General features: G+C 36.8%; 3 protein-coding genes across 3 annotated transcripts; all 3 read left to right on the top strand.

The window, feature by feature from the left end:
• Positions 1–1,237: 1,237 nt before the first annotated feature.
• On the top strand, positions 1,238–4,720 carry LOC102612626 (protein trichome birefringence-like 25). Its single transcript, XM_006491178.4, has 3 exons — positions 1,238–1,942; positions 2,239–2,515; positions 3,602–4,720. Exons 2-3 carry the CDS (start codon positions 2,264–2,266, stop codon positions 4,382–4,384), a joined length of 1,035 nt encoding a protein of 344 aa, XP_006491241.2. The 5' UTR covers positions 1,238–1,942; positions 2,239–2,263; the 3' UTR covers positions 4,385–4,720.
• A 3,258-nt stretch (positions 4,721–7,978) lies between these two features.
• On the top strand, positions 7,979–9,656 carry LOC127901498 (hydroquinone glucosyltransferase-like). Its single transcript, XM_052438954.1, has one exon. The coding sequence runs from the start codon at positions 8,119–8,121 to the stop codon at positions 9,532–9,534; it is 1,416 nt and encodes a 471-aa protein (XP_052294914.1). The 5' UTR covers positions 7,979–8,118; the 3' UTR covers positions 9,535–9,656.
• A 4,627-nt stretch (positions 9,657–14,283) lies between these two features.
• LOC102613236 (hydroquinone glucosyltransferase) lies at positions 14,284–16,108 on the top strand. Its single transcript, XM_006491180.4, has one exon. The coding sequence runs from the start codon at positions 14,463–14,465 to the stop codon at positions 15,909–15,911; it is 1,449 nt and encodes a 482-aa protein (XP_006491243.2). The 5' UTR covers positions 14,284–14,462; the 3' UTR covers positions 15,912–16,108.
• Positions 16,109–16,800: the final 692 nt, after the last annotated feature.

Genomic DNA, 16,800 nt, shown 5'->3' with positions numbered 1-16,800 from the left:
TCGAAGACAAAACTATAATAAAACTTATGAGGTGGTCAACTGCCATCCTCCTTCTCGAACAGGTTATTGGAGGAATAGGTTGGCTGTTGAATATTCGTACTAACCCCCATCCTTGTCATTAATAGGAATACTGGAATGACCGACGCCCTAATAACACTATTGAAATGATTGGTCGTTGTACTATTATATGGTTCCATAATTGGAGCAAGACTTACAGGCACATGTCGCCCAGTCTGTCACACAGAATTTGGGTTTTGTTTTTTTCCTCGAATTTATGTTGTTTTCAATTTTTTTTTTATTTCTCAACTCAAATCCGAGTACTTTAACAAATCACATTACTTTATGAATGAAAAATAACAAATTTTACAACAAAACCCACATAATTTCGAATTTAAACCCTAAACTAACCTTTAAGATGATCTCCAATTGATGATTTTATATCTTCTAACATGCTGAGATTGTTGAGAGTGTTGGAATTTCTTGAGAGTGTAGAGAGTTTTAAAAGTGTTGAAGTTTATTGAGAATGACATTGTTTGAAAATTTGTTGAAAGTGATGATGGTAATTTGGTCCAAAAATATTAATATTTGACTAGTTATGACAGGAAAAAAATTAAGGAATTAAATTTTAAAAATATAAAAATATTATGACTATTTTTGTAAATTTTCCTAATGGCTCCATTTCCTTTAATTGTTGAGAAAGATAGAAGATGAGTTAGTGATGTAATGGGTGACCCAAGTGGTCCACAGATGATGTGGCGAATAATTAAAGCAGTAGTAATGGAGTCCTTGGCTCCTTGCCAGTTGTTCTTATAAGTTATAGCGGGTACATTAATGTACGACGTGGTGCTTTGCCTGCTTGGTAAGTTATAATATAATAATTTTTTTTTTACTGTTCAATCAGAATTTGGCATCCTAAATCAAAATTCGATATCATAATATCTATCCACATAATAGAAATTAGATCTAAGGTGTGAGGATGAGAGCAGGCCATGTGCAATAGATGTAAATTTGTTTACTACCAACTTGGAGGCTGGAGCTAAAGCATCAGACAACAAACAAATTATATTATCTTTCAAATTTCAGATTCCGGACACATATTCTTTCCACTAATATATATGTTCCCTGTATATTACATTGCCCATTTTTTGTCCTCTTTGTTTCATTTTTCTAATTTACTTTCGGGATAGTATGACCAAAAGCTATTGTCATTTGAACTCAGGAATCATCCAATAGTATGTGTATTACAGCATTAGTATGTCAATTTTCTTCTAGTTATGGAATTAGATACCTCATGCCAAATCTCTGAATTACGTCAAATTGTTAATATTGAGATGTACAAAAGAAAGAAAAACTTTAACATGAAGCTAAATTTATGTTTCCTGTAAATTTACCAATAAGCTCCCAAGAATCAAACATTAATTATTAATTGTTGAGCATGATGATAACAACAGAAACAGAGGTCACTCCTTTGTCGTTAGCAAAATCAGGTAGATAATCACACCGTTTATCTACCTCATGAATCAATCATTAATCAGTCTGAGCATTTCGTGCTTTAACAACGCTTGGGTTGTTGCGAGGAACACTTGTTTCTCAATACCTCTCTCTCTCTGTCTCGCGTCAAAAACAGAGATTTTATTGGTGTCTCAGGTTATACACCAAATGGTAAAAGAAATGAGGTTTGATTCGAACCCATTATCACTTTATAAAAACAAACACAATCATGTCTTCGTAAAGTTTGCAGTCTCGTTTGTGTTACTGGGCCTGGCGTTTCGCCTCTTCGTTTCGGATTCAATTAGATTTTCGTCTGTTAATTTTGAATCACAGCAGACTCAGATACATGTTGAAGAGGCCAATACAGGTCCTCCTGTGCCTTCAGCGCCTCCCATAAACCCCCTTTCTGCTGATTTTCACCCAAATGAAACCCACATATCATCAAATCAAGGTAAGTTTTTTTCCCCCCCTTCTTTTGGACGTAAAAGAAAATTGCAAATCAAAAGTTACGAACTGGGCATGTACTTTTGCTCTAAATGAAAGGAAATTTTTGCACTTTCTTCCATTTTTTTCTGTTTCTTTATTGCAATTTCATTTGTTATTAGCTTTTTCTTTTCTTTATTTTTAGTTTCTAAATTTAGAGTAATGATTTGTATTGTGCCTGGATTTTTTTTTAGTTCTTAAATGTGTAAAAGTTTCCCATATTCTGGTTCTGATTTAATTAAGATATATAAAATGTGGTTTCAGAAAAATGTGATCTGTTTACGGGAGAATGGATCCGGACCCATCTGGTCCGATTTACAGCAATGTTACCTGTCATGCAATTGAAGGTCATCAGAATTGCATGAGAAATGGGAGGCCTGATTCTGGCTACTTGTACTGGAGGTGGAATCCGAGGGACTGTGAATTGCCCAGGTTTAATCCTGAGAGATTTCTTAATTTTATGAGGAATAAATGGTGGGCCTTTATCGGTGATTCTATTTCTCGTAACCATGTCCAGTCATTGCTTTGCATTCTCAGTCAGGTAAATGTTCATTTTTCAGAAATTGCAACAAAAGTTTGGCAAATTGTTTAGTATACGAATTCCTTTGCTTCTCTTTTCAACTCTAACATCAGTCAAAACTAAGTTTAGCTTGCAAGTAAAGTAAAAGTTCCAGCTATATGTCATTTTAACTCACATAACTGTTGACAGTACATGTACATCTACTTCCTGCATGTGAAAGCTGAGATGATAATTGATCATAATCATTCATTTGTTTTTCGTCATAGGCAAATGTACTCACACAAAAGGAGATTCCTCAATTTAAGCGATCAAAATTCTTATAATCAATCTCCTTTTACACAGAAGTTTTGTTTTTTTATTATTTTACAACAAACATTATTTGGGAATAGAATTTATTAAATGCTGTAGTGCCATCTCCTGAAACTAGCTTCTAAACCACCGTGAGATTTGAACTTTAGGCTGCATTGCCAAATTAGGTGCACAAGAGTTAAGGGGTTGTGAGGCAGGTCTCCCATGTTGGTTTATCTTCTTTGCAGCTTTCTCAGTTGGAGATTCTTAATTTCATTATGTTATGAAGGACAGCTGCCACTTTTATTGTTAGCCAACTGCTTTTGTAAAGAGTTATCCAGACCTTTCCAAGCTGGTACCAACCAGCCATGACAAGAATCTGTTTGTTTCAATTTTCATTTCTCTTTTTTTTTTCCAGAACACTGATTGTTGTTTGATACAAAATTTCTGGCTGGTTATCACTGTAATTGTTGCACTTTTTTTTTCATTAATAGTAATTTGATTCTCATTGTAAATAATTATTTTCCGTTCATATGAAGAAACGTAGTTGTCAAGTTACTTGTAAAAGTAGATTGGTATTAAATTTTAAAAATGGTGGCAGACAGGCTGTGAATCTTCAGATATAAGACCCACATCTAGACCCCACGCAGAACCCACAGCGAACTAAAAGTTCTGGCATCACAACCTGAACCTGACAAGTTGATCTAGCTCTTTGCCGTTGTTGTGTTTTGTTCTGTTGCATTGTACTCTGCCAGTCTTAAAAAGTTTTAGTCTCGGTATTATTGAATGAATATCAGTTATTATGTCCCACTCCTGCAGGTGGAACAAGCTGTCGAGGTTTACCATGATGAGGAATATAGATCCAAAAGATGGCAGTTCCCCTCTTACAACTTTACTCTTTCAGTTGTTTGGACCCCATTCCTTTTAAAGGCTGAAGTTTTTGAAGACATTAATGGTGTTTCCTCATCAGAAATCCGGCTATATCTTGATGAACTTGATACGAAATGGACGGAACAATACAAGAACTTTGATTATGTGGTGATTGCTGGTGGGAAATGGTTTCTCAAAACAGCCATATATCACGAGAACAACACAGTAAAAGGCTGTCATTACTGTCCTGGGAAGAATTTAACAGAGTTGGGATTTGACTATGCGTATCGGAAAGCACTCCAGCTAGTTCTTAGCTTTGTCACCAGATTGGACCAGAAGGCATTTGTTTTCCTCAGAACGACAACGCCTGACCACTTCGAGAATGGTGAATGGTTCAGTGGAGGGACTTGTAATAGGAGCGTACCCTTCAAAGAAGGTGAAGTGGAAATGAGAGACATAGATTGTACAATGCGTGATATTGAATTGGAAGAATTTGGTAAGGCCACGGGCATAGGAGCTGAAAAGGGAGTGACTTTGAAGTTATTAGATACCACTAGCCTTTCATTACTGAGGCCTGATGGGCACCCAGGGCCATATCGGCAATTCCAGCCATTTGCCAAGGATAAGAATGCTAAAGTTCAGAATGATTGTCTACATTGGTGCTTGCCCGGGCCAATTGACTCTTGGAATGATTTGTTGATGGAGATGATGGTTGATGGAATCAATGGATGATTAATAATTTATTAGGCTTTTGCTTATCTGGGGTATGAAGTGCTCGGTGGAGGCAACGTTGGCGTCGGACATCCCTCTACGGGCTATGTTGTTTTACTCGGGAGTTCTTTTGTTCCTAAAGTTACATGGAGGCCCTACGACTACGAAATTAGCTAGGGTTGGAAGCACAAATACTTGCGAAACAAAATTATGTAATTATCTAATTTTATTACAACTTTAAGTTCATTAGCCGTGTGACCAAATTTTCCGGAAATGTATTATGTATCCACATCAGTTCAGCCGTTCTAGACAGTCAATTAACAATTATTAAAAGAACAAGATGCTCCTCTAGCCTAACAGTGATCCATGTTATATTGCAATTGTCACATCAAAGTGGCGAGTCTGCAGACTTCCGTTGAATGCATAATGATGCTCTTTATAATTACCGTCAAATACAATGCCAAGCCTGGCACACATTCACTGCCGTTGAAGCTTACCAACCATTCTGCTATTTTATCTGCTATTTCATTGAGAGATGAGAACAAAGGAAACACTCTCCATATTGTAGTTAGGACCTGTCCACACGATCAAATTATAGGGACTAATATCAACTGTGAAAGATCCATCTTAATTACTCATTTAAGTTCTCATAACCTCGTAAATGCGTTCCCTAAACTCTGTATCCACCACAAAAAGGTATTGACATAAATTTGCACTGCAGAGGAACTAGTACAGGCAAAACAATCTTGACCGCCAGGAGCTAGAAAGTAGAAACCTCCTTGAAAATTGAAATCTCACACTCATGACTAGTGTGCAAAAAAGCATACGGCAATTTTGAAATTCAACTTTCAAGAACCTTGGAATTGGGTTATTAAAGGGTCCAATGTCATTATTTCAACATTTCTTAAACTAAAAATTCATAATCCAACCAGCAAGTTAAAATTCTTTTGCTCCAAAATACATGACAAAGCGGGACATCACACAGATTTGGAACCACATCCAGCATGCAACTATTCATTCCCCACATACCCTCTTCATTCTACTTGGTTGATGATGCATCTGACTTCTTCTGCTCCTGTTTGACGAACGAGTCCTGGAATAAACGAAGACATTGACCAGATATTAGATAGAGCAGAACCCTTATGACAATATTAAGTAGCTTTTCAATAGAGTCCAGCCATAATAATAATAGTACACAGAAACCAAAGCAGGACTTTTATGGGAATGAAACCGAATAAACAAACAAGAGATACTCAGAGCTTACATATTATTCAAATTCATCATATCAAAGTTGGACTACAGTTTTTTATATGATTAAGGAACATAGATCTAATGCAGCAAAACCAGGAAGATAACAAGAATGGAAGCCTAATCAGCACTAAAAGTTAAATGAATAGAATAGTGACATCCACAGAAGCCTTGAATGACTTCTCTAATTAGATCATCAATTCTGACAACGGTTACAGTTATATTCGGTGGCACCATGAATCATGAAATTGCTAATTGAATTCCTTTCTAGCAAAATGACCACATAACCAAGTTTATCATCAAACAAATGAAAACCTGAGAACAAATAATTTACAAATAAATAGTTTGAAAACTACAATTAACATGCCTTTCCTTTTTTTTTTTTTAATAATTATTTGTTTACTACATTGGATCAATAATTGTACGATTCATCAACCCAAAATTAACAATTTGATACAAAGGCTCCAAACCCTTAACTTTCTCGTAAATGATATCCTGTTAAATCAGAAGTAAATATCACCAGATTGCAAATAACGCACACTAATAGAAATATCCATAAATAGATCTTAAAGCAAGGGTTTAAAAACAGGGGAAAAGAACATACGCTGTCAACGAAGGCGTAGGTGGAGACGACTATGGCGCCCACAATTCCGCCCAAGATGGTCACTGGACCCGTTAGCAGACTCCACTTACGGTATATCATCTTTCTTCTTCAATACTAACGATCCCAGGATTCTTCTTCTTCTTTCTACGGAGCTCCAAGTATTGGCTTGATTCACGTGCCAATCTGAATGCTTTATGAAGAGATCCGGTTCGGGTTATTATTAAACGATTGGTCATATTTAAGTTAACCCCCCATTTTATCTTTTTAGCCCCACCTTTCAATTAATATTATTTATTCTAGAATTATTCCTATTTAAAAATTAAAAAAAATTAATATTTTTCTTCCCTACCATACTCTTACAATACTCGATCATTTCTTTCCTTTTTCAAGTTATTCATAATTTAAATTAAAAACCAACTCCTGAACAAACTCTAAATTAAAATAAAATAAAATTTTAGATTATCATACAAAATCAAAACCAATATCATCAATAACAATAAAGTCCACTAGTTTTTATAAAATTTAACAAAAACTTAATAATGAAATTCATCATTATGTTGGTAGAAGTGATGGTTGATGGTAAAAAAAAAATGTGGTAGTGGTGATGATAAATTTAAACTTCTTGTTTATGAATATATGTAGCCGGAGTGATCGTCAAGCTATGGGGAAAAGAGAATAAGATTAAATAAAATAAATAATAGTTTTTTCATAAGGGTAATTCTGAATAAAGTAAAAAATCGAGGGCTGATATAAAATAGGGAAATTATCATTTATATATCCTGTAGATGTTCTATTATAAAAAATACAACACTTTGATAGTGTATCAATCGTCCACCCTAAGTTGATAAAATATATCTGCCGTCCACCAAACTATTAGTTGTCGTTTAAATAGGATAACGCCAGAAGGGTAATTTGATATTTTCATATAATACAAGTGATAATTTAAAGGTATACAAGTGATAATAAAATAATTTAAGGGTATACAAGTGATAATTTTTAAGGATAAAATCATCAATTCACTATTATTCCATTAACTTTCAAACGACAGCTAACGGTTTGGTGGTCGGCAGATAACTTTTGTCAATTTAGGATGAATAATTGATACACCCTCAAAATATTATAATATTTTTTATAACAGAGTATTTATAAAGTATACGAATGATAATATCCCTATAATATATCATACTCTTGTTAAACTCAGACATAGGCTTTTATGTTGGACTAGGGCGGATGATTCCGAGAACGGCCCAATATATTTTATAAGGTATGGAGGTGTAGAAAGTTGAAAACTAAAAGGTTCAGAATCATTTTCAGTCAAAATAAATAGATATTCCAATATGTTTTATTAGGTAAAATATATTTTAGTTGACTGACTGTCTCTGTCTTTTGTTCCCTAAGGCTTTCAATTCATTTACCTACCCCTGAGAAAATTGATCTCAATGAAAATAATCCAAAAGCCATCCATGAGGAAGAGGGAATTGTAAAGAAAAGAATATCTCAATCATGTAACTCGACAAGTCAGTCGCTAATTTTAAATATAATGTTTGAGCGGCCAATTAGAGAGAGTCAACATTACTATTAGTGGATGGTTATGATAATTTTTTTTTTTTTTTTAAAAAAAAGGAATCACAATTTTTTGGTCAGAGGAGTTGAGATTGAGAATTTGTCAATTTGAGACGGGGTCGCAAACAAACAAAACTCACTGATTGATGTACGTTGCACCCTTGACTTATAAGACGAACGAACAAATTAGGGGGTCCAGTGTATTTAACTACCAAAGCTCTCAGCTTCCAAGAACGCCACCCTGTTGTTTGAACTTTTAATCTGAAGGGAGAAGAAGCATCTAGCAAACCAATTTTTTTTAAAAAATTATTTTCCCATCGAATTGAATTTGATATCGCTCATGGCACAGGTGAAACACCATGTAGCTTGCATGCCGAGTCCAGGGATGGGTCACCTCATCCCACATGTTGAATTAGCTAAACAACTTGTTCTTCGCCATGATATTTCAGTCACCTTTCTGGTTCCCACAATCGGACCACCCTCAAAGGCCATAACCTCCGTCCTCCAAGGCCTGCCCGAGCATATCAACCATGTTCTTCTTCCTCCGGTTAATTTCGAGGAAGATGTGAAAGCTGAAATCCAAATCGTCCTCGCAATCAAGCGCTCTCTTTCTTCAGTTCGGGATGTTTTCAAGTCATTAGTTGCAAGTACACACCTTATGGCTTTGGTTGTCGACCCCTTCGGCACAGATGTTTTTGATGTTGCCAGGGAATTTTATGTTCCATCGTACTTATATTTCTTAACAAATGCTCTGTCTTTGTCGTTGTTGCATTACATGCCAAAGCTAGATGAGGTGATTTCCTGTGAAGTCAGAGACATGGAGCAGCCCCTTAAGTTACCGGGATTCACCATCCCTATTCACGGAAGAGATTTTCCAGACCCACTGCAAGACCGGAAAAACGACGCCTACAGATTCATGATTCAGATCCGGAAACGGTACAGTTTAGCTGACGGTATCCTGATAAATACCTTCATGGAATTGGAACCGGGAGTTATCAAAGCTTTACAAGAGGAGCCCAGCATGCGGTCCATTTACCCGATTGGTCCAATCATTCGAACTGTTTCCGACGGTGAATTAGTTGACGGTTCTGAGTCTCATCAGTGTATGTGTATCAGATGGCTGGATAATCAGGCAAGCGGCTCTGTCTTGTTTGTCTCATTTGGTAGTGGCGGCACGCTCTCATACGACCAACTCGAGGAATTGGCCCTAGGCTTGGAATTGAGCGAGCAACAATTTTTGTGGGTCGTAAAAAGTCCTGATGATAAGTCTGCCAGTGGGTCATTTTTTGATGTCCACAGTAAAACAGACCCATTTGGTTTTTTACCGACTGGGTTCTTGGATAGGACCAAAGAGCAAGGGCTTGTTGTCCCATCTTGGGCACCCCAAGTCGAGGTCTTGGGCCATCCCTCGACTGGTGGGTTTCTAACACATTGTGGTTGGAATTCGACACTGGAGAGTATTGTGCATGGCGTGCCTTTAATAGCTTGGCCTCTTTATGCGGAGCAGCGGTTGAATGCTGTAATTTTATCAGAGGATTTAAATGTTGCATTGAGACCACCTGAATACGAAAATGGTCTAATCAGAAGAGAGGAGATTGCTAAGGTTATCAAAGGTCTAATGCATGGGGAGGACGGGGTAATCATTCGCGATAGAATGAACAGGCTTAAAGATGCCGCCGCTGCGGCGGTAAGTGATGGAGGATCTTCTACAAAAACACTTTCTCAATTGGTCCACAAGTGGAAGAATCAAAACTAAATAGCGCCCATAAGTAATTATGGTTTTGTTTCATTAATGTTTCTTTCTTTTTCCTTTCCGTTGTTACTTCTCCTTGCCAATTTTTCTTTTGCTAATATAAATTAAATAACAAGATTTCAACACTTTGAGCTGCAGCAATATAGTTAAATTTGTGTAACAGTAATCAAACGAACAACACTGCGCCCATCACACTATAGTTTATATTTTATATTTTGTTAGGTAACATTAAGGTTCCCCAAATTTGAACGAAATTGGAGACAAAAGTGGATTGGAGGTGGTCCATAGAAATTTTGCCTTTGTCTTAAATGAACAGTAATTAAAATGTTTATCTCCATTTTCAATTATCAATGATGTATCGGTACCCCTCTCCTTCAGGCAGCTACCCCTCTCCTTCAGGCAGCCGAGGCAACACACAATTGAATTGACTCATCAGCTTAGCCATATCCACGGACCCAAAGCCCCAGATAGTATCAATCGTTGATTTTGCCACAAAACTCGTCTTTCCAATATGAATTCAAAATAAAAAAATCTGCTCTTGGATTCTTCCTCAAGGCACAAACTATATTCTCAGGACACAAGATTTCCAATTCCAAAACAATCACGCGCTCGCTGTCTTCCTTTTATTCGTGATGCGATCCAGATCATAATCGAAGCGTCCATGGGCCAAGGCGTTAGGTGAGGAGTGTCATCAACAAAATCGCTTTCTGACTTGGTCCGAAAGTGGACCTAATCATAAAAACGATTTAATTAATTAACCATTTTGCCCTGTTTATTGCTGTCCACGACTTGTGTTGATACAAGTTTTCCTGTACAACAACTCCCTTTGTTTTCTTTTTATCAAACTAAATGTCAACTAATCATGCATGGAGGTTCATTATATTTGATTAACTTCTGTTCATATAGTCAGATGAATTGGTGATGAAACTTGGGAGTTTGAAAATGTGGTGCCAATGAAGCCAATGGGCAGGTATGAGATACTGAATTTAATAGGGGTGTGGGGGTTTGAACTGACATCACTCAATAGTCAATAATGTATAAGGTATATTCGAATCGAACGATCTACAAGAATCATTGGCTGTTCTAATTCAAACGGCTATTAAAAGACCAGACTGTTAATGCATGCATGTTACGCATTCACCGCTCTGCTCTTCAATCAGCCACCAATTGCGATAGGAGATTGCAAATGTTGTAATGGTCTATTGCAAACCGATAATGGGGCAAGGTTCGAGATCGAGAGCAGCACGAGCAAACTGAAGGATGCTGTATCCAAGGCTGCCGATGATGATGAGGAAATCGTTCAGAAACTCACCCACTGAATTGATGCTCTAGTTGTCAAAACCATCAAATTAGTTAGTTTAATGGCACGTTTACGCATCCACTTGGGCTAAGCCCAAGTGGCTAGAGCCACTCCCTCACAAATGTGAGCGAAGTGGTTCGAGTTTCCGCAGACGCATTGCAGGGGTTTAATTTAAGAGTAATGATACAGTCACAAACTCTTGTACAAACTTATTTTGTACAAACTGATGTGGCATGATAAGATTGGTTGAATTAAATATCACTTGGCTCACATGATTTGTTTTTATTAATTTATATTTTCATTCAACCAATGAATTAATGCCACGTCAGTTTGTATAAAATAAGTTTGTACAAGAGTTTGTAGTTGTATCATTACTCTTAATTTAAATGTCCTTCCTTGGAGCCTCAGAGCTTGAGTGAAGGCAGTCTTTCTCCCAGGCGGGGAGTTGACGTCCCTCGAATATTTGAGAGGGTTAAAAAAATCTGAGCGGTGCCATATCAGCATTGATGTCAACAGGACTCAGTATATATATATATATATATATATATGATTGTACATATCAGTTATACTTCCCTCAAATATTTGAGAGAGTTAAAAAAATCTGAGCGATGCCATATCAGCATTGATGTCAACAAGTCTCAGTATATATATATATATATATGATTGTACATATCAGTTATACTTCCCTCGAATATTTGAGAGAGTTAAAAAAATCTGAGCGGTGCCATATCAGCATTGATGTCAACAGGTCTCAGTAAATATAGATATGATTGTACATATCAGTTATACTTCCCTCAAATATTGGAGAGAGGTAAAAAAATCTGAGCGGTGCCATATCAGCATTGATGTCAACAGGTCTCAGTATATATCTATATAGATATCTGATTGTACATATCAGTTATACTTCCCTCGAATCTTTGAGAGAGTTAAAAAAATCTGAGCGGTGCCATATCAGCATTGATGTCAACAGGTCTCAGTATATATATATATGATTGTACATATCAGTTATACTTCCCTAGAATATTTGAGATGGTTAAAAAAATCTGAGCGGTGCCATATCAGCATTGATGTCAACAGGTCTCAGTATATATATATGATTGTACATATCAGTTATACTCTCATGTAATACGAGTTGTAATTTGAGCAATAGTCTCATGTCATCAAAAAAAAAATGGCACGTTTACCCATACATAATGGAAATTGACAGAAATGGAAATATGTTGGAATTGTAATCAAAACAAAATGTTTATTTGAACTGTAGAAATTAAAATCATAATTAAAATAAACTGTATTATCATTGATACGTTTATTTTATCTTGAATGAATTATTAGTAAAATACTTTTATTGTAGGAATAATAATAATCATTATTAGTACTATTTATTTTTATTGTTGTTTTTGTTAATTCATAATACTAACAATAACCATAACCTTCATCATCATCAACGTAATCGGCGATTGGTGACAATAGCAAAAAGATCGAAGATCTGGTGGTGGTTCATTTACCACAAGATCGACTGCTGCTATTGCTGGTTTGACATTTTTGGCGAGATCGATGAGCGGCTAATGATGGACGACTATTGCTCGTGTTGTACAAAGACTAGCCGCGCAGTTCTAACAGGTGCTATGCGAGATCATCAGAGAAAGTAGCTGATGCAATTTGGGAATTAGGCTTTTATATTTTTAATTTTTAACATTATAATTAAGGATAATTTAGGCATTTTAAAAATTTAGTAGGAATAAAATGAGAAATTCTGATAATGGAATTTTGATTGAAAATATCATACATTTTAAAAATTTAGCTAGATAAATGTGGTGAATGCAATATTTCATTGAAATGGAGAAACGTCAAGTCTCTTATGATTTAAACGAAAAATTAATTATAACTAATTAAACTATAAAAAAAAAAAGATTAAGATTTTAAAGTGGATACGAGTTGTAGGATACCACAGTTAGATTATCTTGGCTGTCATTATGATATCATCAGACTATCTTGGCTGTCATTATGATATCATCAATGCCATCATCGTAAATTTCAGCAAAATTTCCTTAAAAGTGGCAGAACCCTACAATCCACCAACCGTAATTCTAATTACATCATGCTAGCATCAAGGGCAGCAGAACTTAGATGTTCTGAATTATTTCAGAAATTTTAAGGCAAATTGAAGTGCTTGAATCGCGCTAAGATCCCGCACTTTTCAAAAAACTGAAATGTCATTATTCGCTCTTTAGCTACGTCGGTTTTGAATAATGAATCACTTATTGTATGACTAGATACATTTCTAACAAAAATTACACATATATGATTTTGTGAAGAATGCCAAACTAATTTTTAATCCTCAAATTCGAGCAAACAATTAAATAAAACTACTTGAAAATTACTAGATCAAATTCTTTGGAGCAAATTAACCACCAATTATCTACAATATTTTTGTTCATAAGAATTATAGGTTAATAATAACAGAATGATGCATGGGCTGTTGTTTATTACGTCTACGTAGCGAAGCTTCCTTCAACATTATTTCATGATACACGTGTTAATGAAAGTCGGGCTAAGCGATTTACTAATTAATGCATAAATATAGTTAAAAGGTATTTATGAAAAATGAACTCAATTGCTTGATTTATCGTGATACAAATTACGAACCGGAGCATCCAATAATTATAAATTTTGGATAGCTACATTATATTAGAGGCCCGTCGTAGATCAGTTCATACGAAGAGCTTCTAAATAAATAATGTTCAAAATGACATTCAGTCATGATTTAAATAAAGATTTATGACAATATTTTTCTCGTACCTGCTTTTTGAATCATCGTAAACGACGACGACGAGGGCAACAAGCCTGATGCCGAAAACGCCCAACGGACAAATCAAGACCGTCCATGCACAAAGGAAAAATACAGTGTGGACAAATTAAAAAGGTTGTGGTGCTGGTGGTGGAGAAAACAAATGAAAAGATAATCATGAACGTCAAGATTACATGGGAAAAGAATCAACAGAAAAAAGAAGAATTTTCGATGTTTGGAAGGGAAAACATAGGAAGGAGGAAAAAAAAAACTAATTGAGAGAATTAATATCCTCTAATTAGATACTATATATGTTAATTATGAATTAATTTAAAAAATAAATATTTTTTATTTTTTATTTTTATAAATATATATACATAAAAAATAAAAATAAAAAGTTAGTATAAGGAGAGAAAAGTATTGATATTACTAGCTTGGATGAGAGTGCTAAATTTAAAAGAAAAAAAAACCGATAACACAAGCATTACGTTGGAGTGACATCACTGGACATGGCACACTTGGAGTTGGCTAGAAAATAATTGTCTTCTAGAAATTCCAATAAATTGAGCCATCAAATTTTAACAAGATAAATTGTCAAACAGTGAGGGAAAGCATCGGCCATAAATAATTGGACAACTCCCAACGAATGAAGACGAAGAAGTAGGCGGCATCAATCAATAACAAGTTAGTAACAATTAAACAAACCAACCAACACCTCAAACAAAATTAAAATTCCCCCACTTATTTAAACCCACCCTCTCTGCTTCATCTTTCTACTCTGCTCCATACACACAAAACTAACAAGATTTTACCTGACCAAGCACCGGCACCAATTCCAATACCATGGAACAAACACTCCAAGCGCAAGCAGCACCCCATATAGTCCTATTACCGAGTCCGGGTATGGGTCACCTCATCCCACTCATCGAGTTTGCAAAGCGACTCGTTCATCGTCATCATTTTCTCGTCACTTTTTTTATCCCCTCGGACGGCCCTCCCTCTGAAGCTCAAAAATCTACCCTTGAGTCTCTCCCTAGTTCCATAAACTCCGTCTTTCTTCCCGTTTCATTAAACGACGTCGCAGAAGACGCAAGAGCCGAGACTGTCATTTCTCTCACCGTCTTACGCTCTCTACCCTGTCTTCGCCAAGAGTTGACGTCGCTTGTAGCCAAGGCTACAGTTGCGGCCTTGGTCGTCGATCTTTTTGGCACCGACGCTTTTGATGTTGCTCAAGAATTTAACATTTCGCCCTACATTTTTTACCCTTCCACGGCTATGTGCTTGTCTTTGTTTCTTCATCTTGAAAAGCTTGATCAAATGGTTCCACGCGATTGCGAGTACCGAGACATGTCTGAACCCGTTCAGATACCCGGGTGCATACCCGTCCACGGCAGATACTTGCTCGACCCGGTTCAAGACCGGAAGAATGAGGCCTATCGATGGGTCCTCCATCACGCAAAAAGGTATAAGCTGGCTGAGGGTATTATCGTAAACAGCTTCACGGACCTGGAAGGAGGAGCTCTAAAGGCCTTACAACATCAGGATGAGCCCGGCAAACCTCCGGTTTACCCGGTCGGACCGCTCGTGAAAACGGGTTCGACTGCCGAGTCCAAGAACGAGGGATGTTTAAAGTGGTTAGATGATCAGCCACTCGGTTCGGTTCTATTTGTTTCTTTTGGCAGTGGTGGGACCCTCTCCTGTGAACAGTTGAATGAATTGGCCTTGGGGTTGGAGATGAGCGAACAAAGATTCTTGTGGGTCGTGAGAAGCCCCAACAATGCTGCTAATTCGACGTTTTTTAGTGTGAACAGTCATAAGGACCCTTATGATTTTTTGCCAAAAGGGTTCTTGGACAGGACCAAGGGGCGGGGGATGTTGGTTCCGTCATGGGCACCACAGGCACAAGTGCTGAGCCATGGCTCCACCGGAGGGTTCCTATGTCACTGTGGGTGGAACTCTGTACTCGAAAGTGTAGTCAATGGGGTGCCGCTGATAGCCTGGCCACTTTATGCTGAGCAAAAGATGAATGCCGTGATACTCACCGAGGACGTGAAATTGGCTTTGAGACCAAAAGCTAATGAAAATGGGATCGTGGGAAGAGATGAAATTGCTAAAGTTGTCAAAGCTCTAATGGAAGGTGAACAGGGTAAAGAAGTTCGTAATAAAATGAAAGACTTAAAAGATGCGGCCGCCGCGGTGCTGAGTGAAAATGGATCTTCTACCAAAGCCCTCTCTCAGTTGGCTTCCAAGTGGAACAACAACGAAGGGAAACCATGCAGTTTGCAGATTTAAATTCAATATTATAATTTTCTACATAGAATTTAAAATTTTTAATCTCAGAGTTTTTTTTTTAATTTGTTTAATCTAATTTCCCTTCCGGTTGTACGCTCTAGCCTCTAGCAGTAGGTCGTGTGTGTTTCCTTTCTCTGATACATTGCCGTTTCAATGTATATATAAATTCAATAAATAATAATGCAGCATTCACTTGATGTGGATTGTGGAAAATATAATCGCATTGCTCAGCTTAATACTATTAATTAATTGAAGTAGGTGGAATAGCGAATAGGCGTGAGGGGTGAGGCCAAAATGAAAAAAAAAGATAGTGGACCCAGTGGCAGTGGCTAAGAAATATTGTACCAGATGAAAATCATGGCCGATGAGCAGCACTTGGCCTGAAATAAAACAGGAGGTGGACATCAAGCGAAGTCAAGACCACTAAACAAGAATCTTTTCGTGCAATGTGAAATCTATGCAGAATTTTTTTTTTTTTTTAAAAAAAAGAGCCCTATGGTACATTTCATGTAACATACGCATCCCACAACAACCACATAAATTATGAGCCCACATAATTTGTGTGGATGTTGTGAAGTGTGTATGTTACATGAAATGTAACATGAAAATGAGATTCACACCACATTTAAACACCACACATAGCATCGAATGGTGCGTTTTCAACTAACAATAAATTCTCGCACCGTGGCCCACATCTCACACAACGTGCGCAACTCACACAACTCTCACGCAAATCTCACCGCTTTGTACTTTCTTCGTCGTCTCTCTCTCTCTTTTCGTGCAATGTAAAATCTATGCAGAATTTTTTTTTTTTTATAAAAAAAAGAGCCCTATGGTACATTTCATGTAACATACACATCCCACAACAACCACATAAATTATGAGCCCA

This window comes from Citrus sinensis, chromosome 3 (genome assembly GCF_022201045.2).
Source record: "Citrus sinensis cultivar Valencia sweet orange chromosome 3, DVS_A1.0, whole genome shotgun sequence".
NCBI classification, from domain to species: domain Eukaryota; kingdom Viridiplantae; phylum Streptophyta; class Magnoliopsida; order Sapindales; family Rutaceae; genus Citrus; species Citrus sinensis.
Note: the sequence above shows the minus strand (reverse complement) of the source record. Positions and strands in the feature narration are given on the sequence as shown.